We start from the raw sequence: 21438 nt of genomic DNA, 5'->3' as shown, positions 1-21438 counted from the left end.
TCCGATGACCCTGCTTACCAAACAAAATGGCCGACATGGCTGAAATTAGAACATAGTGGTGAAATGCAGTTTTTGCTTTATATCTTTAAAACTAAGACATTTAGGGCAAATCTTTCAAGATTTAAACATGTTAAATGTCCATCAGAATAAGATCTATACCCTCACAAATTTTCAGATGAATCCGACAACCTGTTGTTGGGTTGCTGCCCTAAAATTGGTAATTTTAAGGAAATTTTGCAGTTTTTGGTTATTATCTTGAATACTATTATAGATAGAGATAAACTGTAAACAGCAATAATGTTCAGCAAAGTAAGATCTACAAATAAGTTAACATTATTAAAATTGTTAGAGGACCCCATAATGAGTTATTGCCCTTTATAGTCAATATTGAACAACTTTTCGTCATTTTTGTAACTTGTACAAAAATCTTCTTTTCTAAAACTATGGGCCAAATTTAATCAAACTTGGCCACAATCATAACTAGGGTATCTATTTAAAAAAAAGTGTCTAATGACCCCGCCTACCACCCAAGATGGCCGACATCAGTAAATACAGTAACAGGTGAGCGATACAGGCTCTTGAGAGCCTCTAGTTCTTGTTTCACGACAATAACTTGTGTGTAAGTGCATGGATCTTTATGAAATTGTACTGCAAGGTTCCATATCACAAAGGGAAAGCTGGGTTTGAGTTTGGAGGTAATTGCTCTAAAGGTTAAGGAATTTGGGGCCAAAAAGGGGCCAAAAAACAAGCATTTTTCTAGTTTCCAGAAAATAACTTGTGTTCAAGTGTACGGATCGCTCTGAAATTGTACTGCAAGGTACCATACCTCAAAGGGAAGGTTGGGATTGAGTTTGGGGTGATGAATCATAAGGGGGTTGAAAGAATTTGAGGGGGGATTTTTTTTTCATTTTTTTTCTTTAAAATTTTCCATTTTTAATTGGTTATTTTTGATTTATATATTAAAAGCAAATAATAATGATATGGTTTGAATAGGTAAATTAATTTTTTTTAAGTTCTTAGACCACATTCATTCTGTGTCAGAAACCTATGCTGTGTCAAATATTTAATCACAATCCAAATTCAGTGCTGTATCAAGCTTGAATTTTGTGTCCATACTTGCCCTAACTGTTCAGGGTTGGACCTCTGCGGTCGTATAAAGCTGCGCCCAGCGGAGCATTTTATATTATTTAACAAAATTTTTTTTTTAATTACAGACTCTTTTAAATGTCGGTATAATTGTAAATGTTTTTTTTTACCGAAAATATAAGATGCATCGATTTAAATTATATAATAACAATGAATAATTTCTGTTCCGCTTACAATATTTTCAAAATCTAAATAACGAGTACAATATAGGAAAACAGAAAAAGAAAATGTAAATATACAGGAATACATTAATTCTACACATATAATAAGAATTGGTGGACGCCCTATAGTGATCAGTCTGTCCGTTCGTCTGTCCGTCTGTCTTTCCGTTCGTCCGTCCGTAACAAATTGTGTCTACTCTATATCTATGAACCGTTATCTTTTTAAAGTTTATACTTGACATGTATATTAACCAACACCAGAGGGTGTGTCATAATGTATGTACAAATTCCTAGGTCAAAGTTCAAGGTCAAAAACTTTAGTTTCAGTTGACAACCCCATGTCCTATGGTAAAGATCGTGTCCACTCTATATCTTGAGAACCGTTATGATTTCAAAGTTTATACTTGACATGTATATTAACCAACACCAGAGGGTGTGTCAAAAGTCAAGGTTAAAAACTTTGGTTTCAGTTGACAACTCCATGTCCTATGGTAAAGATACAATTTGTTTACCATACATTATTTCAGCGGGGCCCACAGAGATGGCTCCCTTCTCAATGATGTCTAGATTATTCATGCTCTTAAACAGTAAAATCTCAAATATTGTTCATGTATCTCTTTATTATGTCACTTCATATTTGTTGTTGGTTTAGGTTGACTGGATTTAAGTATTGTATAGGTAAAATTAGTACAACAATTGCCTATTATTTAAAGAAGGTGTATATTTGTATGATTGATAAAAGAGTTTTTGATTGTATTTCAGGGTGAGACTCCTTATGATATGGTAACAATAGAGAGCGATGATTCTGAAGAGATAAAAAGGAAGAAGAAAGAAGTGATGGACTTCCTAAAGGTAAATATTATGTCTTAATTAATAAGAGATATTTACAAACATGTTGACAGATTGTTAGAGACACAACAGACTTGGTACATTGAAGTTACAATAAAACGGTTGCCTGTTGTTTTTAATGTAATTGTAGTATTTGTTGTCAGTTAACAATGTACCCGGTAAGTTAACAATTCCAAGCTTGTTGCCTAATATAGATGTTGGCATATGCGAAAGACAAATGTTTGAAATCAGTGTCTCATCTGTTGGATGTCTCTTATTTTTTGTGTCATCAGCTGGCTATCTCCTAGGTATATATATACATCACATCATCTCCTTTTATGTATACATAATGTGCATCTCTGTGCGGAAAAGTTGATTTACATGTTTATGCAAATATGTAATAATCATATACTAAAACAGAAAGCACATCTTAACAAAATGTTTAGTATGCTGTCAACCTGTGTATATATTTTAAAGCTTTCAGTATGTAGCAGGTAGACAAAGCCACCTACATAGATAAAACCTCTATGAAATGAGTAAACTCAGTAACGTTAAGTATGTTTAGTAGTTACCTTCTGTTATTGGTATTTTACTACAAGACATTACACATGAATTATAATTGGCAGGTAGAAAGATTATACATGTACGATTCAGTATACTAAGAGTAACACCTGCTTTCTATGAAGTTAAAAACATTATAAAGCTGTAAATGTTGAAAAAACTGTTGGAATAGACAGGCTCTGACAGGGATTTCGAATTAGTGATCTGACACCTTTAAAGAAATAAACATGGTATCACAAAAATCAGAAAACAGCCTAACACCAGAATTTGTCCTTTTTTTTGCAATTAAACAATGGGAGAAATAAAAACAAATATAGTAACACATACTTTAAGAAATTATGTAGTTTCTCCATTATGATAATGGTTGATAAAACTACTGTTTTTAACTTGGCAATAGCTGCTTCTGAAAGAAATCAAAATAAATAAATAAACATAAACCTAAATTATTTGAAAAAGAAAGAATATTACAAAATTTAAGTAAAATTTTATTTGTTGTCCCTTATTTTAGTTATTCAGATTGATGATTCCAATCGCCATAACACAACCATGTCTGTGGTCTTTTATTCCCTCTTTCTCCATAAAGACTGGTTGTCAGAATAATTTGTCTGACGTGTGTATTTCTTGATCTTGTGCATTTCCAAACATTATGTGCAAATTATGGGCAAGTTTGAAATTGTTCTTACAATCTTTATTGTCAGTGGCAAAAATAGGAGTTTAGGATATATATAAGATGTGGTATCGATTGGCAATGAGACAACTCTTCACAAGAGACCAAGTGACCCAGAAATTAACAATGAAAGGTCACTCTACTAGTTTGTTACATGTTTTTCTTTTTTAGACTGCCATGTCAAAGACATCCCCTGAAGTAACTCCTGACACCCATTTACAGGAACCTGCATCACCAGTAGTTGGAGGTAATCATCTAATATTAATTATTCAGATACTGGCTGAAATAATAATTACTTGTTTCTAATTACGGAGACCTTGATGTCTGCTAACAATGGCGGTACTATCATTCCTACTGGTTCATCACACAAGGCAATTGTCTATGTTAATTATTATATATACTGGCTGGAATGACATGAATGATGTATAGTTACTCATTTCTAATATATGGAAACCTTGATATCTGCATATAACCTGTATAATGTTAAAAAAAACATTAATAGGAAAAGTAAAGTAGGCTTTTGATGAAGATTGATTGATTACAGATCATATTAACCTTAACATAAACTTCTCTCATTCTCATCCGATTTAGGGACTGTGGAATATTTATCTGAGGGTGGGGCCGGTTCTTTCCTCAACCTGTTGATTACAGATCACAATAACCTTAAATTCATTCTCACCCGATTTATATAACATTCTCAACCTGTTCAGTTGACAACCAAATCCAGCCATCGGCTCAACTGGATTTTACAGAATAAGTAGTTTTTGACATATAAAGACATTGACACATAGACGGATAAACACATTGACCAGTTGACAAATGGACATATTAATCAATTGACACATTGGCAGATCCGCATATCAAAATTGAGGTATCAAATTCAAACATTGACACATAAACATATCGACACAATGACTAGTTGACACATTAACAAACTGACATATTGATACATTGACAATTCTAAAGCTTTTTACACATTGACACATTGAGAGATCTACACAAAAGCATACTCATACATTGAAACATTGCCATGTTGACACACTGACAGATCATATAAAAAACAAGATGTGGTATGATTGCCAATAAAACAACTCTTCCTAAGAGACCAAATGACACAGAAATTAACAACTATAGATCACTGTACAACCTTCAACAATAAGCAAAGCCCATACCGCATAGTCAGCTATAAAAGGCCCTGAAGGGACAAATGTAATTCAATTCAAACGAGAAAACTAACAGCCTAAATTATGTACAAAAAAATGAACGAAAAACAAATATGTAACACATCAACAAACGACAACCACTGAATTACAGGATTCTGACTTTGGACAGGCATATACATACAGCATATGGCGGGGTTAAACATGTAAGCGGGGTCCCAAACCTCCCCTAACCTTGGAAAGTTGTGTTACAGTACAACATAAGAACGAACTATAAAAATCAGTTGTTAAAGGCAACACATTACCAGATTTATACATCAACACATTGACATATCGACACACTGACAGATCGACACATAAACAGGCTCATACATCAACACATTAACAGATGGATTCATCAACACATAAACATATCGTCAAATTGACATTTTAACACATTAACAGATTCATATATCAACACATTGACATATTTTAACACATACAGATTAACACATTAATAGACTGAAACATCATATCACTGACACATCAACACATTAACAGACTTCTACATCATCACACTGACAGATTTACACATTAACAGACTTATACATCATAACACTGACAGATTAACACATTAATAGACTGAAACATCATAACACTGACAGATCAACACATTAACAGACTTATACATCATAACACTGACAGATTAACACATTAATAGACTGAAACATCATAACACTGACAGATCAACACATTAACAGACTTCTACATCATAACACTGACAGATTAACACATTAATAGACTGAAACATCATAACACTGACAAATCAACACATTAACAGACTTCTACATCATAACACTGACAGATCAACACATTAACAGACTTCTACATCATCACACTGACAGATCAACAAATTAACAGACTTCTACATCATCACACTGACAGATCAACACATTAACAGACTTCTACATCATAACACTGACAGATCAACACATTAACATACTTCTACATCATAACACTGACAGATCAACATATTAACAGACTTATACATCATAACACTGACAGATCAACATATTAACAGATTTCTACATAATCACACTGACAGATCAACACATTATCATACTTCTACATCATAACACTGACAGATCAAAACATTAACATACTTCTACATCATAACACTGACAGATCAACACATTAACAGACTTCTACATCATAACACTGACAGATCAACACATTAACAGACTTACACATCATCACACTGACAGATCAACCCATTAACAGACTTACACATCATCACACTGACAGATCAACACATTATCATACTTCTACATCATCACACTGACAGATCAACATATTAACAGACTTATACATCATAACACTGACAGATCAACACATTAACAGACTTATACATCATCACACTGACAGATCAACACATTAACAGACTTCTACATCATAACACTGCCAGATTAACACATTAACAGTCTCATACATCAACACATAGACATATAGATTTAACTTATTGACATATTGAAACACTGACAGATAAACATCAACACATTTTAGGAATAACAGTACTGTAGTTGAAGAGTTGCCACCGTCAATTGAAGATTTGACGGTCGCAAATGCAGTTTTACTGGCGACGCGTAGCAGAGACAGTAAAACAGAGATTTGCGACCGTTAAATCAAAATTGACGGTGGCAACTCTTCAACTACAGTACTGTTATTCAGATTCTAATGCATTTCAAAAAGAAATAATACGATAAAACTTTGAAAAATGTCTAAATTTGACAAATAAAAAAAAAACGCGAAACTTCATGAATGATTTTGGCGCAAAGACGTCATGGGTAAACGTGACGTCATACAAATGAAAAATTACAAACTGAAGGTTATTACGTTACCTGTACGTTTCAAAATCGGATAAAAAAGTTTATAATGACGAATTCGAGGTAGATGTTGTTTTATTTTGGATTATATAGTAGTAATCGAACATTTGTTGATTCAATCATTTCAAAATGGTTGTCCCTCCTTAGTTACGCATGGTCAACTGTAGATTTGACGGCAACTTTTAGCCAATGAAAAAAATTGTTACATACAAATTGCATTAGAATAACATATTGACACACTGACAAATCAACACATTAACAGACTCAAACATCAACAAGTTGACATATCAACACATTGACAGATCAACACAATAACAGATTCATACATCAACACATGACGTATCAACACACCAACAGATCAACACATTAACAGCCTCAACCATTCACAGATTGACATATAGACACATTTACAGACTCAAACATCAACACATTGACACATCGACACACTGACAAGTCAACATTTTCACTCATACATCGACACACTGAAAGATCCACATATTACCAGACTCATACATAAACACATTGAAATAATTACACATTAACAGATCTATACATTAACAGTTCTATACATTAACAGACTCAAAACTCAATGCATTGAAATATTGACACATTAACAGATCTATACATTAACAGATCTATACATTAACAGCTCTATACATTAACAGATCTATACATTAACCGATCTATAAATTACAGTTCTATACATTAACAGACTCAAAACTCAATGCATTGAAATATCGACACTATGACAGATCTACACAATAGTACATTGGCACACTAATATCAACATATTACAAGACTTGAACATTAACACAATGACATATCAACACACTGACAGATCAACACATTAACAGATTCAAACATCAAGGCATTAACACACCGACATATCATAAAAATAAAATTGAGAATGGAAATGGGGAATGTGTCAAAGAGACAACAACCCGACCAATAAAAAAACAACAGCAGAAGGTCACCAACAGGTTTCAATGTAGCGAGAAATTCCAGCACCCGGAGGCGTCCTTCAGCTGGCCCCTAAACAAATATATACTAGTTCAGTGATAATGAACGCCACACTTATTTCCAAATTGTACACAAGAAACTAAATTTAAAATAATACAAGACTAACAAAGGCCTGAGGCTGCTGACTTGGGACAGGCGCAAAAATGCGGCGGGGTTAAACATGTTTGTGAGATCTCAACCCTCCCATATACCTCTAACCAATGTAGAAAAGTAAACGCATAACAATACGCACATTAAAATTCAGTTCAAGAGAAGTCCGAGTCTGATGTCAAAAGATGTAACCAAAGAATATAAACAAAATGACAATAATACATAAATAACAACAGACTACTAGCAGTTAACTGACATCAACACATTCACAGATTCAAACACCAAGGCATTAACACACTGACATATCAACACATTAACAGATTCAAACATCAAGGCATTAACACACTGACATATCAACACATTAACAGATTCAAACATCAAGGCATTAACACACTGACATATCAACACATTAACAAACATATACATTAACACATGGACATATCAAAACATTTATAGACTGATAAATCAACACATTGACATATCGACACTTTGACGGATCAAAACATTAATATACTCATTTATTATTTTAATGACAGAGAGAGCGTTGGCAGCAAACTTCTAATTAAGGATATTTAAAGACCACTGTGACTTTATAGGAAATATGTCAGAAGTCATTGCTGTAAATAACACATCTCCAGCATCATAAGAAACATATATCCTTGTCTAATAGTATTATTTAAGATAAATTTATTGAAACATTGTCCAGTGTCAGAGACAAAAAGTGGAGAAATTATCTTTGAGTGTGTGTATGAATACATTTTTTTCACAAACATGATGAAATTTAAACTTTCAAACTTTTTTTTTCAGATCCCATCGGAAAAGGGCAACAGTCTGCCATGTTAAATCGTTTATTAGGCAAGGGCAGCTATGAATCATTTGATATGAGATGCATGGTAACCGGCCAGTTTTCCGTTGGGAAGTCTACTCTTGTGAAGCTGTTAGCTGGTGATATTGTACTAGATGGTCGACAGCCGACTGACGGCATTTCTCTCGTAGAAGGTCGCTGTGGCCTCGACATTGAGACGAAAGAATGGATTCTAATTGATCAAGGTGAGAAAACACACAAGTAGAAATATCTTACCACATGCTGTTGTGTGGACCTCCCTATCAGCAGACATGCTATAGCACTGATTTTAATCACATTACATTGTAGCCATATGTTTTGTGAGTTCTATTCAGGCACCAAGTTAATTCAAATTGAATTTTAATGTTAAAATTATGGAATAATTTGACATTTATTTTCGATAATCAATAATGGCATCAATACATCAGTTAAAACATGACTCTCTTTAAAATACATTTATAGCATTATGTGAATGTTACACTTGATAAGATTGAATTTTGATCTTAATTATGATTTTTCTTGTATTCTTCACTTGGTTTTGACAGCCTGTAGCTGTTTTGGATTTGATTTGCCTGATGTATTAAATTTAATTTCAGACTCTTATAACGCCCTGGATGTTGTGTACAACAAAGTGTTAATGACCTCTCTCAAAGAAGAGGAGAGTGAACTCACTGAAAAGTTTAATCAGGCTTCACATACAAGTCCAACTGGTTATGCCAAAGCTACACTGTCCTCTATGCCCTCAGAAAAGTCGACAGCAGCACAATCTCTACCAGCTAAGAAATCCTCCAATGTGACTCTCACAGTAAAACAGATCGGAAAGAAAATGAGAACAAGAATGACTAAAGAGGAAATAAGAAGCAAAATGGAAAAAGTCCTCAAAAGTGGGAAGTATAAGATGAAAGTTGGACGTCTTATCTTCTGGGATTTTGGTGGACAATATGTTTATCTAACAACACATCAGACCTTCATGACATTTCGAGCGTTGTTTCTTGTAGTATTTGATGGGAGCAAAGATTTGCATGAACAGGTCCCTGATGTGATGTGTTTTCCAGGGCAGCACATGACGCCAACGCCAGCAGGTAATATGCATGTTAATTACAACACAGATAATGCAAACAGGATACATTTTTATAACAGCAAGGTGATATCTTTTCTAAATATTTAAGCAAACCTAAATGTTTACGTAATTTATTTACATTGTCACTTGTCACCAACTGCAATATTAACCTCAATATGTTTCGCATTTTGCAGCATTGATATGAGGTACTGTGGATTCATTCTTATCCGTGATTTACCAATTTTTGTGGCTTTCGTGGGGTCATAGCTAACCATGAATTTAAGAATTCAACAAAAAATTATCAATTGAAATGTGTTTGGAGTCGGATGTTTATTTCCGGTTATATTGTGCAGTTCTCTTATAGTGTTGACTAGCGCTAAACATTGCAAATTAACGCGTGTTTTATTGAAAGAAGATAAAGGTATCTTGATCAATTCAATAATAAAAAAAATATAACATCAGTGATGAATTACAAATTAAAATTGATTAAAACTGTTTAAGGGGGCTCATGGGTCTAAATCAATTTATTTGCTTAATATAGGATTTCGCTATATTTTTCTATAAATGAACTTCATCTTATACTTTACTAGAAAAATCAAATAAAAAAATGGGGTCACCATTCATTTTCGCTCACAATCTGCCTTTAAAATAAGCATACATTTTTGTAAAAGTACTTTTTATACGACCCAAAAAATAATGGTATGATGTCGTCGTCTGTATCGTCTGCGTCGTCGTCCGAAGACACATTGGTTTCCGGATAATAACTTTAGTTTAAGTGAAGAGATCTTCATGAAATTTTTTCAGAAGGTTCAATACCACAAAAGGAAGGTTGGGATTAATTTTGGGGATGATGGTCCCAACCAATTAGGAATTAGGGGCCCAAAAGGGGCCCAAAACAAGCATTTTTTTAGTTTCAGGATAATAACTTGTGTAGAAGTATTTCAATTGTCTGAAATTATACCGCAATGCTTAAAACCACAAGTAAAAGGTTTGGATTCACTTTAGGGGTTATGGGGCCAAAGTTTAGGAATTAAGGGCCAACAAGGGGTCAAAACAAGCATTTTTCTAGTTTCAAGGCAATAACTTATGTGTAATTGTATGGATCTCTCTGAAATTGTACCACAATGTACCATATAACAAAGGGGAGGCTGGGATTAAGTTTTGGGTTAATTGCCCAAAATATGTAGGAATTAGAGGCAAAAAAAGGCCAAAAAGAAGCATGTTTCTAGTTTCCAAACAATCATGACAATAACTTGTGTTTAAGGGTATGGATCTCTCTGAAATTGTACTACATGGTTCAATACTGCAATGGAAAGCATGGGATTAAGTATAAGGGTTATTGCTCCAAGGGGGTTTCAAAAAGTTGGGGGGGGGGGGATTTTTTTTTACCATTTTTTGAAGGCCTCCTATTTTTTCAAAATTTTTCAAATTTTGAATTTTGAAAAGTTTCAAGAAGAAATCTTCAATTGCACAGTATTGTGCAATAGATTTGTTAGATCTTTGACCACATTAATTTTGTGACAAAAACCTTTATAATGTCAAAAATTTGATCACAATCCAAATTCAGACAGAATCAAGCTTGAATATTGTGACCAAATTTGCCCCAACTTTCCAGGGTTCAACCACTGGGGTCGTATAAAGCTGCGCCCTGCGGAGCACCTGGTTTTCTGTTGAACTAATATGAGAAAAAAAGGTAATATTGAAATAAAAAAAAGAACTAAATTACAAAAATTTACAAATTGTAAGAAAAACAAATTATTAGTTGTCTCTGTCCATGATTGTTATTCAAGTTTTCAATGAACACTATCACTTAGAATGACCAAACAAGAATTTTGACAATTCAAAACCTTTTCAGAGTTTATTTTATCAAACCAAGGAGGTTATATGACCTCCTCAATCAAACAGAATATCACGAATACAATATCTGATTTCTTTTTATTCAGCGATATACGAATTTAAGTGTACTACGAAACATCTTTGTTTCTCTATCCACGAAAATTGATACCCATGAAAATAAATGAATCCACAGTAAGACAATACTATTTACCAAGTTTAAATTTTTGTATGGCTGGAAGTGTTTTGTATCCAAGGGCCGTTCCATATACTCTAACACAGGACCGCAACTTGAACTGGCCATTATTTTGGCGGTGTGAAATATTAGTTTGTATACGTTTTAATTGTATGCAGGTCTTAAGCATTGTTACATTTTGTTTGATATGCCTTGCTTAAACTATGTGTTAATGAAATAGTCTGAAGAACAGATACAACAATATAGAATAAACATACACTGAAACAGGTGTCACTTTTTGACAGAGAATCCAATTTAAAGGAAAATGTTTATCAACTGTAACAATGTATGAGGTTGACAAATAATTCAGCCTTTTTTTAAAACGGGTTAACAAGACAAAAGACAATGAAAAACTTAAAAGTGTAGGATCACAACTATGAACAAGACTTTTTTGTACTTGTTTTATGACATATTTGAATTTTATTTTGTAGTATTCTTGCAATATTGGGTCAATTCCATCCTGACCTACTGCAAGGTTGTATATGCAGGCATTCCAAAGATCTTGTTTGTTGCCACTCACAAGGATAAAGTATCACCGGTAAGTGAACTTATGTTAGCTATATATGAGTTAGTTATTGTCATTTGAATACTTCAATAATGTGTACAATTAGCCTCATAAGAGCTCTTATGCTTACATAATGATGTCATGCCCATATGTCTTAAATTGACCAAACTTTGTGTAAAACTACACTTATGAAAGAACAAGACCCCCATTGATTTGTGGGTAATACATAAAGATCATATTAGAGGGCCTACACACAGAAATTTGATATGCAGTTGTATCAATATTAAATTTGATACATCTCATTTCCATGGAGATTATTTGATCCTGCCACTCTCAGTCATGGTCTATTGACCTCAAACAATTGCTCAGTTTAACAGTCAATTTTATTTAAACACATATGTTGTCAATGAGAAACTGTCATTTATTAAGTTAAACTTTGTATGCACCTGCTGTAGGGGAGGGGGCATTAAGTTTTACCCTTGTCCTATGTACTTTAATATGCCCGTAAGTCCCAACATTGGTTCCCGTCCTCTAACTTTAATTTGCCTCAATCAAATGTTATGAAGCTTATACACAATGCTTATTACCAAAACTGATAAATCAAGTTTGAATTTTGTAGGTTACACTTTCGCAGTTTCAGAGATATGCCTTTTAAAAATGGAAAAAAATGTTGATCTTTTTGTTTCTGTTCTTTAACATTAGTTTGCCTCAACCAAATATCATGAAACTTATACGTAGATTACCTTAGCCATATTTTGGAATTTTGGATCCTCATTGCTCTTCAACTTTGTATTTGTTTAGCTTTATAACTTTTGATATGAGCGTCGCTGATGAGTCTTATGTAGACAAAACGCGCGTCTGGCTTACTAAATTATAATCCTGGTACCTTTGATAACTAAATATACAAAATGGTTGTTACCACAAAACACAGATCAAACTTGGATTTTGATTGTGTCACTTTTACTGTTATAGCGTTATGCTCCTTAGCAAATGGAAAAAAATCTATAAAAAATAGTTTCTGTTCTCTTACTCTATACAATGCTTAAGACCAAAAAACATAAATCAAGTTTGAATTTTGTAGGCTATACTTTTGCTGTACTAAAGTTATGCCTTTTTAGAAATATTGATTTTTTTGTTTCTGTTCTCTAACTTTAAATTGCCTCAACCAAATTTAAATATTACGAACAGTATGCACAATCCTTACTAGCAAAATACTCAGATCAAGTACACATTTGGGAAGTGTCTCTTATACAGTTCTTGAGTTCTGTGCCCTTTTAGCATTGGCATCATGTGTGTACCTTGGACACATTCCCCATTTATTTATAACTGCAAATTTATATCAAACAATATTTTTTTTTTTTCACGAAAATACTGAAATTACTGGCTATTTGGCTTTTAATAGTTTGAACTGTTTTAGATTTATTGCAGATTTATTAAAATATATTTGTTTACAAGTGTTTCTTAACTATGTAGGTAGTACACTTGTGAATAACAAAAAACATCTTCTAAAAATATTCTAAACACCTTAATATCACTGTATTCCCCTTGGAATGTAGGGGATTAATAAAGGAACCAAAAAGAGCAAACAAATATATAGGTCAATGTGCTTGTTTTTTTATATAATAGCCATTGACATTTTGGCGGGAAAATGGTCTCTCTTGACTGATCAAAGCTTTATCATTGACAAGTTTAAGTTCTTAAAAACATTTAAAATATAATTAAAATTGTATAAGACTTTAACAGATGGCTTATCCATATCCATATAAAGAAAAATGGGGGTCAATTGGCGAATTTGTTTAAGGCATTCGAATGGATAAAATCACAAGATTCCGTAAATCTGACAAACAATCCAAAACATGACAAGCGAACATCCTTAATAGTTTCGGAAATATCTTTAAAAGTATAAGAGCTAGGCTAAAGTTGTAAATTGACCTGTAACAGTAGAAATGTCTACTCTGAAAATTTGAGATCAATCTAATTATATAATTGTAGTTGGAATATACACCCATTGAAGATGCTTTTAGATAATGATGTGCGATGCAACCTTTTTACAGCCTCAAGTTTATTATACCCCATGCAACAAAGTTGCAGAGGGTATAATGTTTTTGGCCCATCTGTCTGTCTGTCCATCCGACCATCCGTCCATCCATCAGTCCTGTTTCTTGTCATCGCAACTTCTCTCAAACCACACAACAGAATTTCATTAAACCTTTTTAGATAATAAGGACATACTATCTAGTTGTGCATATCGACAGGAAATTACTATTCAATTTTTTAGAAGTTACGCCCCTTTGAACTTATTGGCTTCAATGTACTACTGCAACAGTTTGTCATTGCAACTCCTCTGAAACCACATAACAGAATTTCATGAAACTTTGTAGATAATAAGAACATACTATGTAGATGTGCATATCGACGGGAAATTACGATTCATTTTTTTTCTAGGAGTTACGCCCCTTTGAACTTATTTGCTTCAATGTACTTCTGCAACAGTTTGTCATCGCAGTTCCTCTGAAACCACCCAACAGAATTTCATGAAACTTGTAGATAATAAGGACATACTGTGTAGATGCGCATATTGACAGGAAATTATGATTCCCTTTTTAGCTCACCTGGCCCGAAAGGGCCAAGTGAGCTTATGCCATCACTTGGCGTCTGTCGTCGTCCGTCGTCTGTCGTCGTCGTCGTCGTCGTCGTCTGTTGTCGTCGTCGTCTTCTGTCGTCGTAAAATATTTCAAGAATCTTCTCCTCTGAAACTACTAGGCCAAATACTTCCAAACTTTAACTGAATGTTCCTTAGGGTATGTAGTTTATAAATTGTATCCGAAGTTTTGATCCATCAACAAACATGGTCGCCATTGCTAAAAATAGAACATAGGGGTCAAATGCAGTTTTTGGCTTATATCTCAAAAACGAAAGCATTTAGAGCAAATCTGACCTCGGGTAAAAATGTGCATTAGGTCAAGATCTATCAGCCCTGAATTTTTCAGATGAATCAAGCAACCCATTGTTGGGTTGCTGCCACTTAATTGGTAATTTTAAGGAAATTTTGCAGTTTTTATTCGACCGCAAAATTTGAAAAAATTTTCGTCGTATATTCCTATCACGTTGGCGTCGTCGTCTGCGTCATTGTCGTCGTCGTCCAAATACTTTTAGTTTTCGCACTCTAACTTTAGTAAAAATGAATAGAAATCTATGAAATTTTAACACAAGGTTTATGACCACAAAAGGGAAGGTTGGGATTAATTTTGGGAGTTTTGGTCCCAACAGTTTAGGAATTAGGGGCCAAAAAGGGCCCAAATAAGCATTTTCTTGGTTTTCGCACTATAACTTTAGTTTAAGTTAACAGAAATCTATGAAATTTTGACACATGGTTCATGACCACAAAAGAAAGGTTGGGATTGATTTTGGGAGTGTTGGTTCCAACAGTTTAGGAATTAGGGGCCAAAAAGGGCCCAAATAAGCATTTTCTTGGTTTTCGCACTATAACTTTAGTTTAAGTTAATAGAAATCTATGAAATTTTGACACAAGGTTTATGACCACAAAAGAAAGGTTGGGATTGATTTTGGGAGTGTTGGTTCCAACAGTTTAGGAATTAGGGGCCGAAAAAGGGCCTTAATAAGCATTATTCTTGGTTTTCACACAATAACTTTAGTTTAAGTAAATAGAAATCAATAAAATTTAAACACAATATTTATGACCACAAAAGGAAGGTTGGTATTGATTTTGGGAGTTTAGGTCCCAACAGTTTAGGAATTAGGGGCCAAAAAGGGACCCAAATAAGCATTTTTCTTAGTTTTCACACCATAACTTTAGTATAAGTAAATAGAAATCTGAAATTTAAACACAAGGTTTATGACCATAAAAGGAAGGTTGGTATTAATTTTGAGAGTTTTGGTCCCAACAGTTTAGGAATAAAGGGCCCAAAGGGTCCGAAATTAAACTTTGTTTGATTTCATCAAAAATTGAATAATTGGGGTTCTTTGATATGCCGAATCTAGCTGTGTATGTAGATTCTTAATTTTTGGTCCCGTTTTCAAATTGGTCTACATTAAGGTCCAAAGGGTCCAAAATTAAACTTAGTTTGATTTTAACAAAAATTGAATCCTTGGGGTTCCTTGATATGCTGAATCTAAAAATGTACTTAGATTTTTAAAGGCAGTGCTTTTAGGCCAGACTTTTAAGTCATGAGGTTCATCTTTCCTTACGCAGATCTTTGCTGGGGGTCATTTTGCAAGAAATAGATCCGGAAATGTTTAAATTTCTCCTCTACTTTTTGTGTTATTAAATGGTTTTTGTTCCTTTCATTTACATTGGGAAATAAAGAAACGATCAGTGTGTATTGTTCGTTTTAAAAATCTGTTTATTAATGTGTCTTTTGCATTATAAGCAGTCAATTTGATTACAAACTAGCATTATTCGAATTCCGTGTGGAAAGAGGTCCGTTCAATTTCGAGTATTATTTGTGATCTAAAGATATTTTAAAATCATTTCACTCGTTGATATAACATGATATTACAATTAAAAGTCGACTGACCGTGAATTATATTGCATTATATACAATTTAAAGTATTTAAGTACGTGAAGCCATATGACGTTATCGTTATTTGGGTCTCAGTTATGTAAAATATGAAATTATCGTTCCTGAATAGGGTTCCACTAATTAAAGACAAGAAGCGTCAAAAAGTGATAAGAAGCGTCAATAAAATTAAAATAGCGATAAGAAGCGACAATATAATTAATTTAACAAGAAGAAGCGTCAAGAAGACTATATAGTGACTATACATAAATAAAAAAATGTCATTGCAACAACTTATTCGCAATAGATATTAAAAAAAAACATGCATTATTTTTTATTATAGGGGCGGTTATAAAACATTTTTTATATTACTGTATATTGATAGAAAAAAAAAAATTATTAAGAAGAAAGGGATTGTCTAGTTTTTATCAGAGACATATAATACAATGTCTCTGTTTTTATTAAATAAAAAAAAAATATGTTTTATGCACACGCTAAAAATTGGCCATCAAAACAAAAAATTTCCAATTTCCTTTTAAAGAATTTATTGAAACAAAACCATGCAATATCATTTCCTTCTTAACAGTGAAATTCTTCTTTTTCATAGGAACATATTTGATAGGTGTAGCTTCACCCTATCACATCAAATGAGAAAAGCCTCGTGCGAGAATTACGATTCGCGTGTCCCTTGTTAGTTATTGTTGCTTCGTCACTAAATTAATCTTCTTGTCGCTGTTTGTCTCTAAAATTCTTCTTGTCTCTTATTAGTGAGACCAGTCAGTTCCGTCCTTAACTTCCGTTTTTACACTGCAAAACAACCACACAATTAATGATGTCTAGTCCTTGTTGGTGTGTACCTGAGTGTCATTTAAGAGGAGGACTTGCATTTCTAAATGACTTAATAAGAAGGAAAAGTTGAATCAACGCCATGGCTCAAACGTAGATTGCCACGTGCGATCCCATATCAATCAGCTGTTGTTTGCAAGGCACATTTGACCAGTTGACTGAAAACGACTACGTTCAGGAAACTATTCATGGTAAAACTTTATTTTCTTTAAGAAATATATACTGTTATTTATATAATCGCCATGCAAGTAAACCAAAGTGTTTGCAACCGCAATTATCGTTTTGAAATAAAAAGGGGGGTGAATTCAAGACGTCATAACTTTTGGGATTACGATTCAATATCATCTGTTTGACATTTTTTGGTTAATACTACAATTGTATGTTTTTTTCTACAAGAGATATATTATACTGATAATTATTTTAGCAGCAATTATGTTAATTTAGGTTGTAATGACAAAAATTCATGAGCTATGCCTCGGGCTTTCTTGAAAAATATCAATGACAATGTAAACAGGAACAAAACATTGACATGAATGATGCTCTACACCTATGTTATAGTTATTTAGGTATGTGTGTTGCACAAGTCTTTCACAAGTTTCAAAAAAGCTAATGTTATAAAACTTTTTTCAGGGCACAAACCCACTTTAAAGAGACTTGTCTACTGCCATTCCCATCCTATTTTCATGCACCATTTGTAAGCAAGAGAATGAATGGTTTACAAAATTAAAAATCAGGACGGTGTCCCGTTCAACCAAAAGAACTAAACTGGATGAATATTGTAGGAGAAATCTAAAGGAAAGTTTTGATTTGTGAAATTGGTTTTCCTGAACAGACATTCATCCTGCAGGAAAGATTTATAACTGTCCACCACCAACTGACGAGCTAATGTTGAGGTTCACAGATGGAATTACTCAAACACCTTTCAGCACAGATTTCACAAATCATGACACAGCTGTGCATTTTTTATACCTGTTAAGATTCGAAAACTAAATTTTATTTTTATATAAATAAACATATATTGTGTCATTTTAGAACTTGTATTTTGCCAAAGGATGCATGAATGAAAGTAGTGAAATTCATTTTGCTTTGATATATAGATTTGAATTACAATTGTTCATGTTATTGTAATGCATATAAACATAAGGAGATGTGGCACAATGTAAATATATGATATTCTGTGAGTTTATCAAACTAAAGGGAATAAGAAATGGGTATAAGCAGTTACAGGACTGTACTACTGTACAATCTCCAACAATGAGAAAAACTCATACTGTAAAGAGAATTTCATATTTACAAGTAAGTTTTGTTTTTGCATTGAATAATATTCTTGTATTGTCTTAAAAGCAAATATGGGAAGTGGTTAAAATGCTAATGAGACAGCTATTATGGCCACCAGATGTCATTGCTACCTTGATTAAAAACTCCTTTTTAGCTCACCTGACCTGACTCATCACTTGGTTTCGTCATCCATAAACTTTTACAAAAAATCTTATCTAAAACTACTGTGCCAAATTTAACCAAACTTAGCCAAAATCATCATTGTGGTATCTAATTTAAAAAATGTGTGGTTTGATCCGGTCAACCAACCGAGATGGCCACTATGGCCAAAAATAGAACATACAGGTCAAATGTAGATTTTGGCTTATAACTCTGAAACCAAAGCATTTAGAGCAAATCTGTCATGGGTGAAATTGTCTCTTCAGTGAAGATCTATCTGCCCAGGAATTTTCAGACAAATCTGACAACCCGTTGATGGATTGCTGTCCCCAAATTAGTAATTTGAAGGAAATTTTGCAGAGTTTGGTTATTATCTTAAATATTATTATAGATAGAGATAAACTGTAAACAGCAATATTGTTCTGCAAAGTAAGATCTACAAATAAGTCAATATGACCAAAATTTTAAGTTGACCCCTTAAAGAGTTATTGCCCTTTATAGTCAATTTTTAACAATTTTCATAAATTTTTGTATTTTTTGTTAATTTTTTAAAAATATTTCCAACTGTAAATACTGGGCCATGTTTATTATAGATAAAGATAATTGTAGCACCAAGAATATTCAGTAAAGAAAGATCTACAAACACATCCCCATCACCAAAAACACAATTTTGTCATTTTATATGTGTCCTTTGTGTTTAATATGCACATAGACCGTCCAAGGTGAGCGACACAGGCTCTTGAGAGTTTCTAGGTCATTAATACCGGTAGATAACTTTATCATGTTTATACTGAAAAATAATTTTGCTTGGAGGGAGAATTTAAAAAAAGTTCTGTCTTCAAAAGAGTTGACATGTTATTATGTACATTTACTTTTATGTTACTAGTACTTGATGTTCTAGCAATAAACACAGTACGGAGACTAGTCAATCTTTGCGAATTATTTTTCATAGGATAGGAGTAAATGAATATGTGTATATAATCAATAATTAACAATAGTTTTATTTATATTAAAAAGGAAAAGTTCTTATTCTTAAAAATGCATTTCATGGCGAGGTACAGAAAATATACTGTAAACAGTAGACTATAGATATAGGTGAACTAGTTACAAGAGAACTCTAAATCTTAAATACTACAAACCACCTCTGTTCTATGGAAGATAATGATATAACTGGACTAGAAATACACACAACCTGTAATTAACTGCCTTTACAGCGCTTTCGCGCTTTGATTTATTATTGGCCCAGTTTTCAAGTTGGTCCAAATCGGGGTCCAAAATTAAACTTTGTTTGATTTCATCAAAAATTGAATCCTTGGGGTTCTTTGATATGCCAAATCTAACTGTGTATGTAGGTAGATTCTTAATTTTTGGTCCCGTTTTAAAATTGGTCTACATTAAAGTCCAAAGGGTCCAAAATTAAACTAAGTTTGAAATTAACAAAAATTGAATTCTTGGGCGGGCCTCTTTGATATGCTGAATCTAAACAAGTACTTAGATTTTTGATTATGGGCCCAGTTTTCAAGTTGGTCCAAATCAGGATCCAAAATTATTATATTAAGTATTGTGCAATAGCAAGAAATTTTCAATTGCACAGTATTCAGCAATAGCAAGAAATCTTCAATTGCACAGTATTGTGCAATAGCAAGAAATCTTCAATTGCACAGTATTGTGCAATAGCAAATATTTTCAATTGCACAGTATTGTGCAATAGCAAATATTTTCAATTGCACAGTATTGCATAATAGCAAGAAATATCTAATTGCACAATATTGTGCAATAGCAAGAAATTCCAATTGGATTTCAATTGGAGTTATCTTTCTTTGTCCAGAATAGTAGTTGAATCAACTTAAATCATTGTTTTATACAATATACAATGTATATTCACTTTTACTACCAACTGATAGATTAAAACAATCTTTACCATTCAGTGATAACAAGCACTTTTTTTACATTTTAATATTTTATGATGTATTTAAATGAGTAGTTATTGTTGCAAACTTCATTAGAAATTTGAATTGAGATCAGTTTTGAAATAAGGGAAAGGGGGATGTGAAAAAAAAATTGGGGGGTCAATTTTTGTCATTTCAGATTTCATAAATAAAAAGGAAATTTCTTCAAACATTTTTTTGAGAGGATTAATATTCAACAGCATAGTGAATTGCTCAAAGGTAAAACAATTTTTTTAAGTTCATTAGACCACATTCATTCTGTGTCAGAAACCTATGCTGTGTCAACTATTTAATCACAATCCAAATTTAGAGCTGAATCCAGCTTGAATGTTGTGTCCATACTTGCCCCAACCGTTCAGGGTTCAACCTCTGCGGTCGTATAAAGCTGCGCCCTGCGGAGCATCTGGTTGGTCATTATCTTGAATATTATTATAGATAAAGATAAACTGTAAACAGCAAAAATGATCAGCAAAGTAAGATCTACAAATAAGTTAAATGACCAAAATTGTCAATTGACCCCTTAAGGGGTTATTGTCCTTTAATGGCCGTCATGGCTAAAAATAGAACACAGGGTAAAATGCAGTTTTTAGCTTATATCTCAAAAACTCCAGCATTTAGAGCAAATAAGACAAAGAAGTTAAAGTATTTATCAGGTCAAAGTCTACCTGTCCTGAAATTTTCAGCCCAATTGGGTAACTGGTTTTTCAGGTATAA

The 21438-nt window shown here is 33.2% G+C and overlaps 1 protein-coding gene and 1 long non-coding RNA gene across 2 annotated transcripts in view; both read left to right on the top strand.

The window, feature by feature from the left end:
• The window catches only part of LOC139483465 (uncharacterized), a 49739-nt gene that overhangs the window by 16996 nt on the left and 11305 nt on the right, over window positions 1-21438 (top strand). The window contains exons 5-9 of the mRNA XM_071267486.1: window positions 2070-2159; window positions 3535-3610; window positions 8303-8545; window positions 8936-9421; window positions 11899-12005. Coding sequence (XP_071123587.1) covers window positions 2070-2159; window positions 3535-3610; window positions 8303-8545; window positions 8936-9421; window positions 11899-12005 — 1002 coding nt within the window. The remainder of the gene's footprint in view (window positions 1-2069; window positions 2160-3534; window positions 3611-8302; window positions 8546-8935; window positions 9422-11898; window positions 12006-21438) is intronic.
• LOC139482421 (uncharacterized) lies at window positions 17196-18372 on the top strand. The gene is made up of 2 exons (XR_011654858.1): window positions 17196-17529; window positions 17969-18372. It is a non-coding gene; the product is annotated as an uncharacterized lncRNA (long non-coding RNA).

The sequence above is a fragment of the Mytilus edulis genome, chromosome 7 (assembly GCF_963676685.1).
Source record: "Mytilus edulis chromosome 7, xbMytEdul2.2, whole genome shotgun sequence".
In the NCBI taxonomy this organism is placed as follows: Eukaryota; Metazoa; Mollusca; class Bivalvia; order Mytilida; family Mytilidae; genus Mytilus; species Mytilus edulis.
Note: the sequence above shows the minus strand (reverse complement) of the source record. Positions and strands in the feature narration are given on the sequence as shown.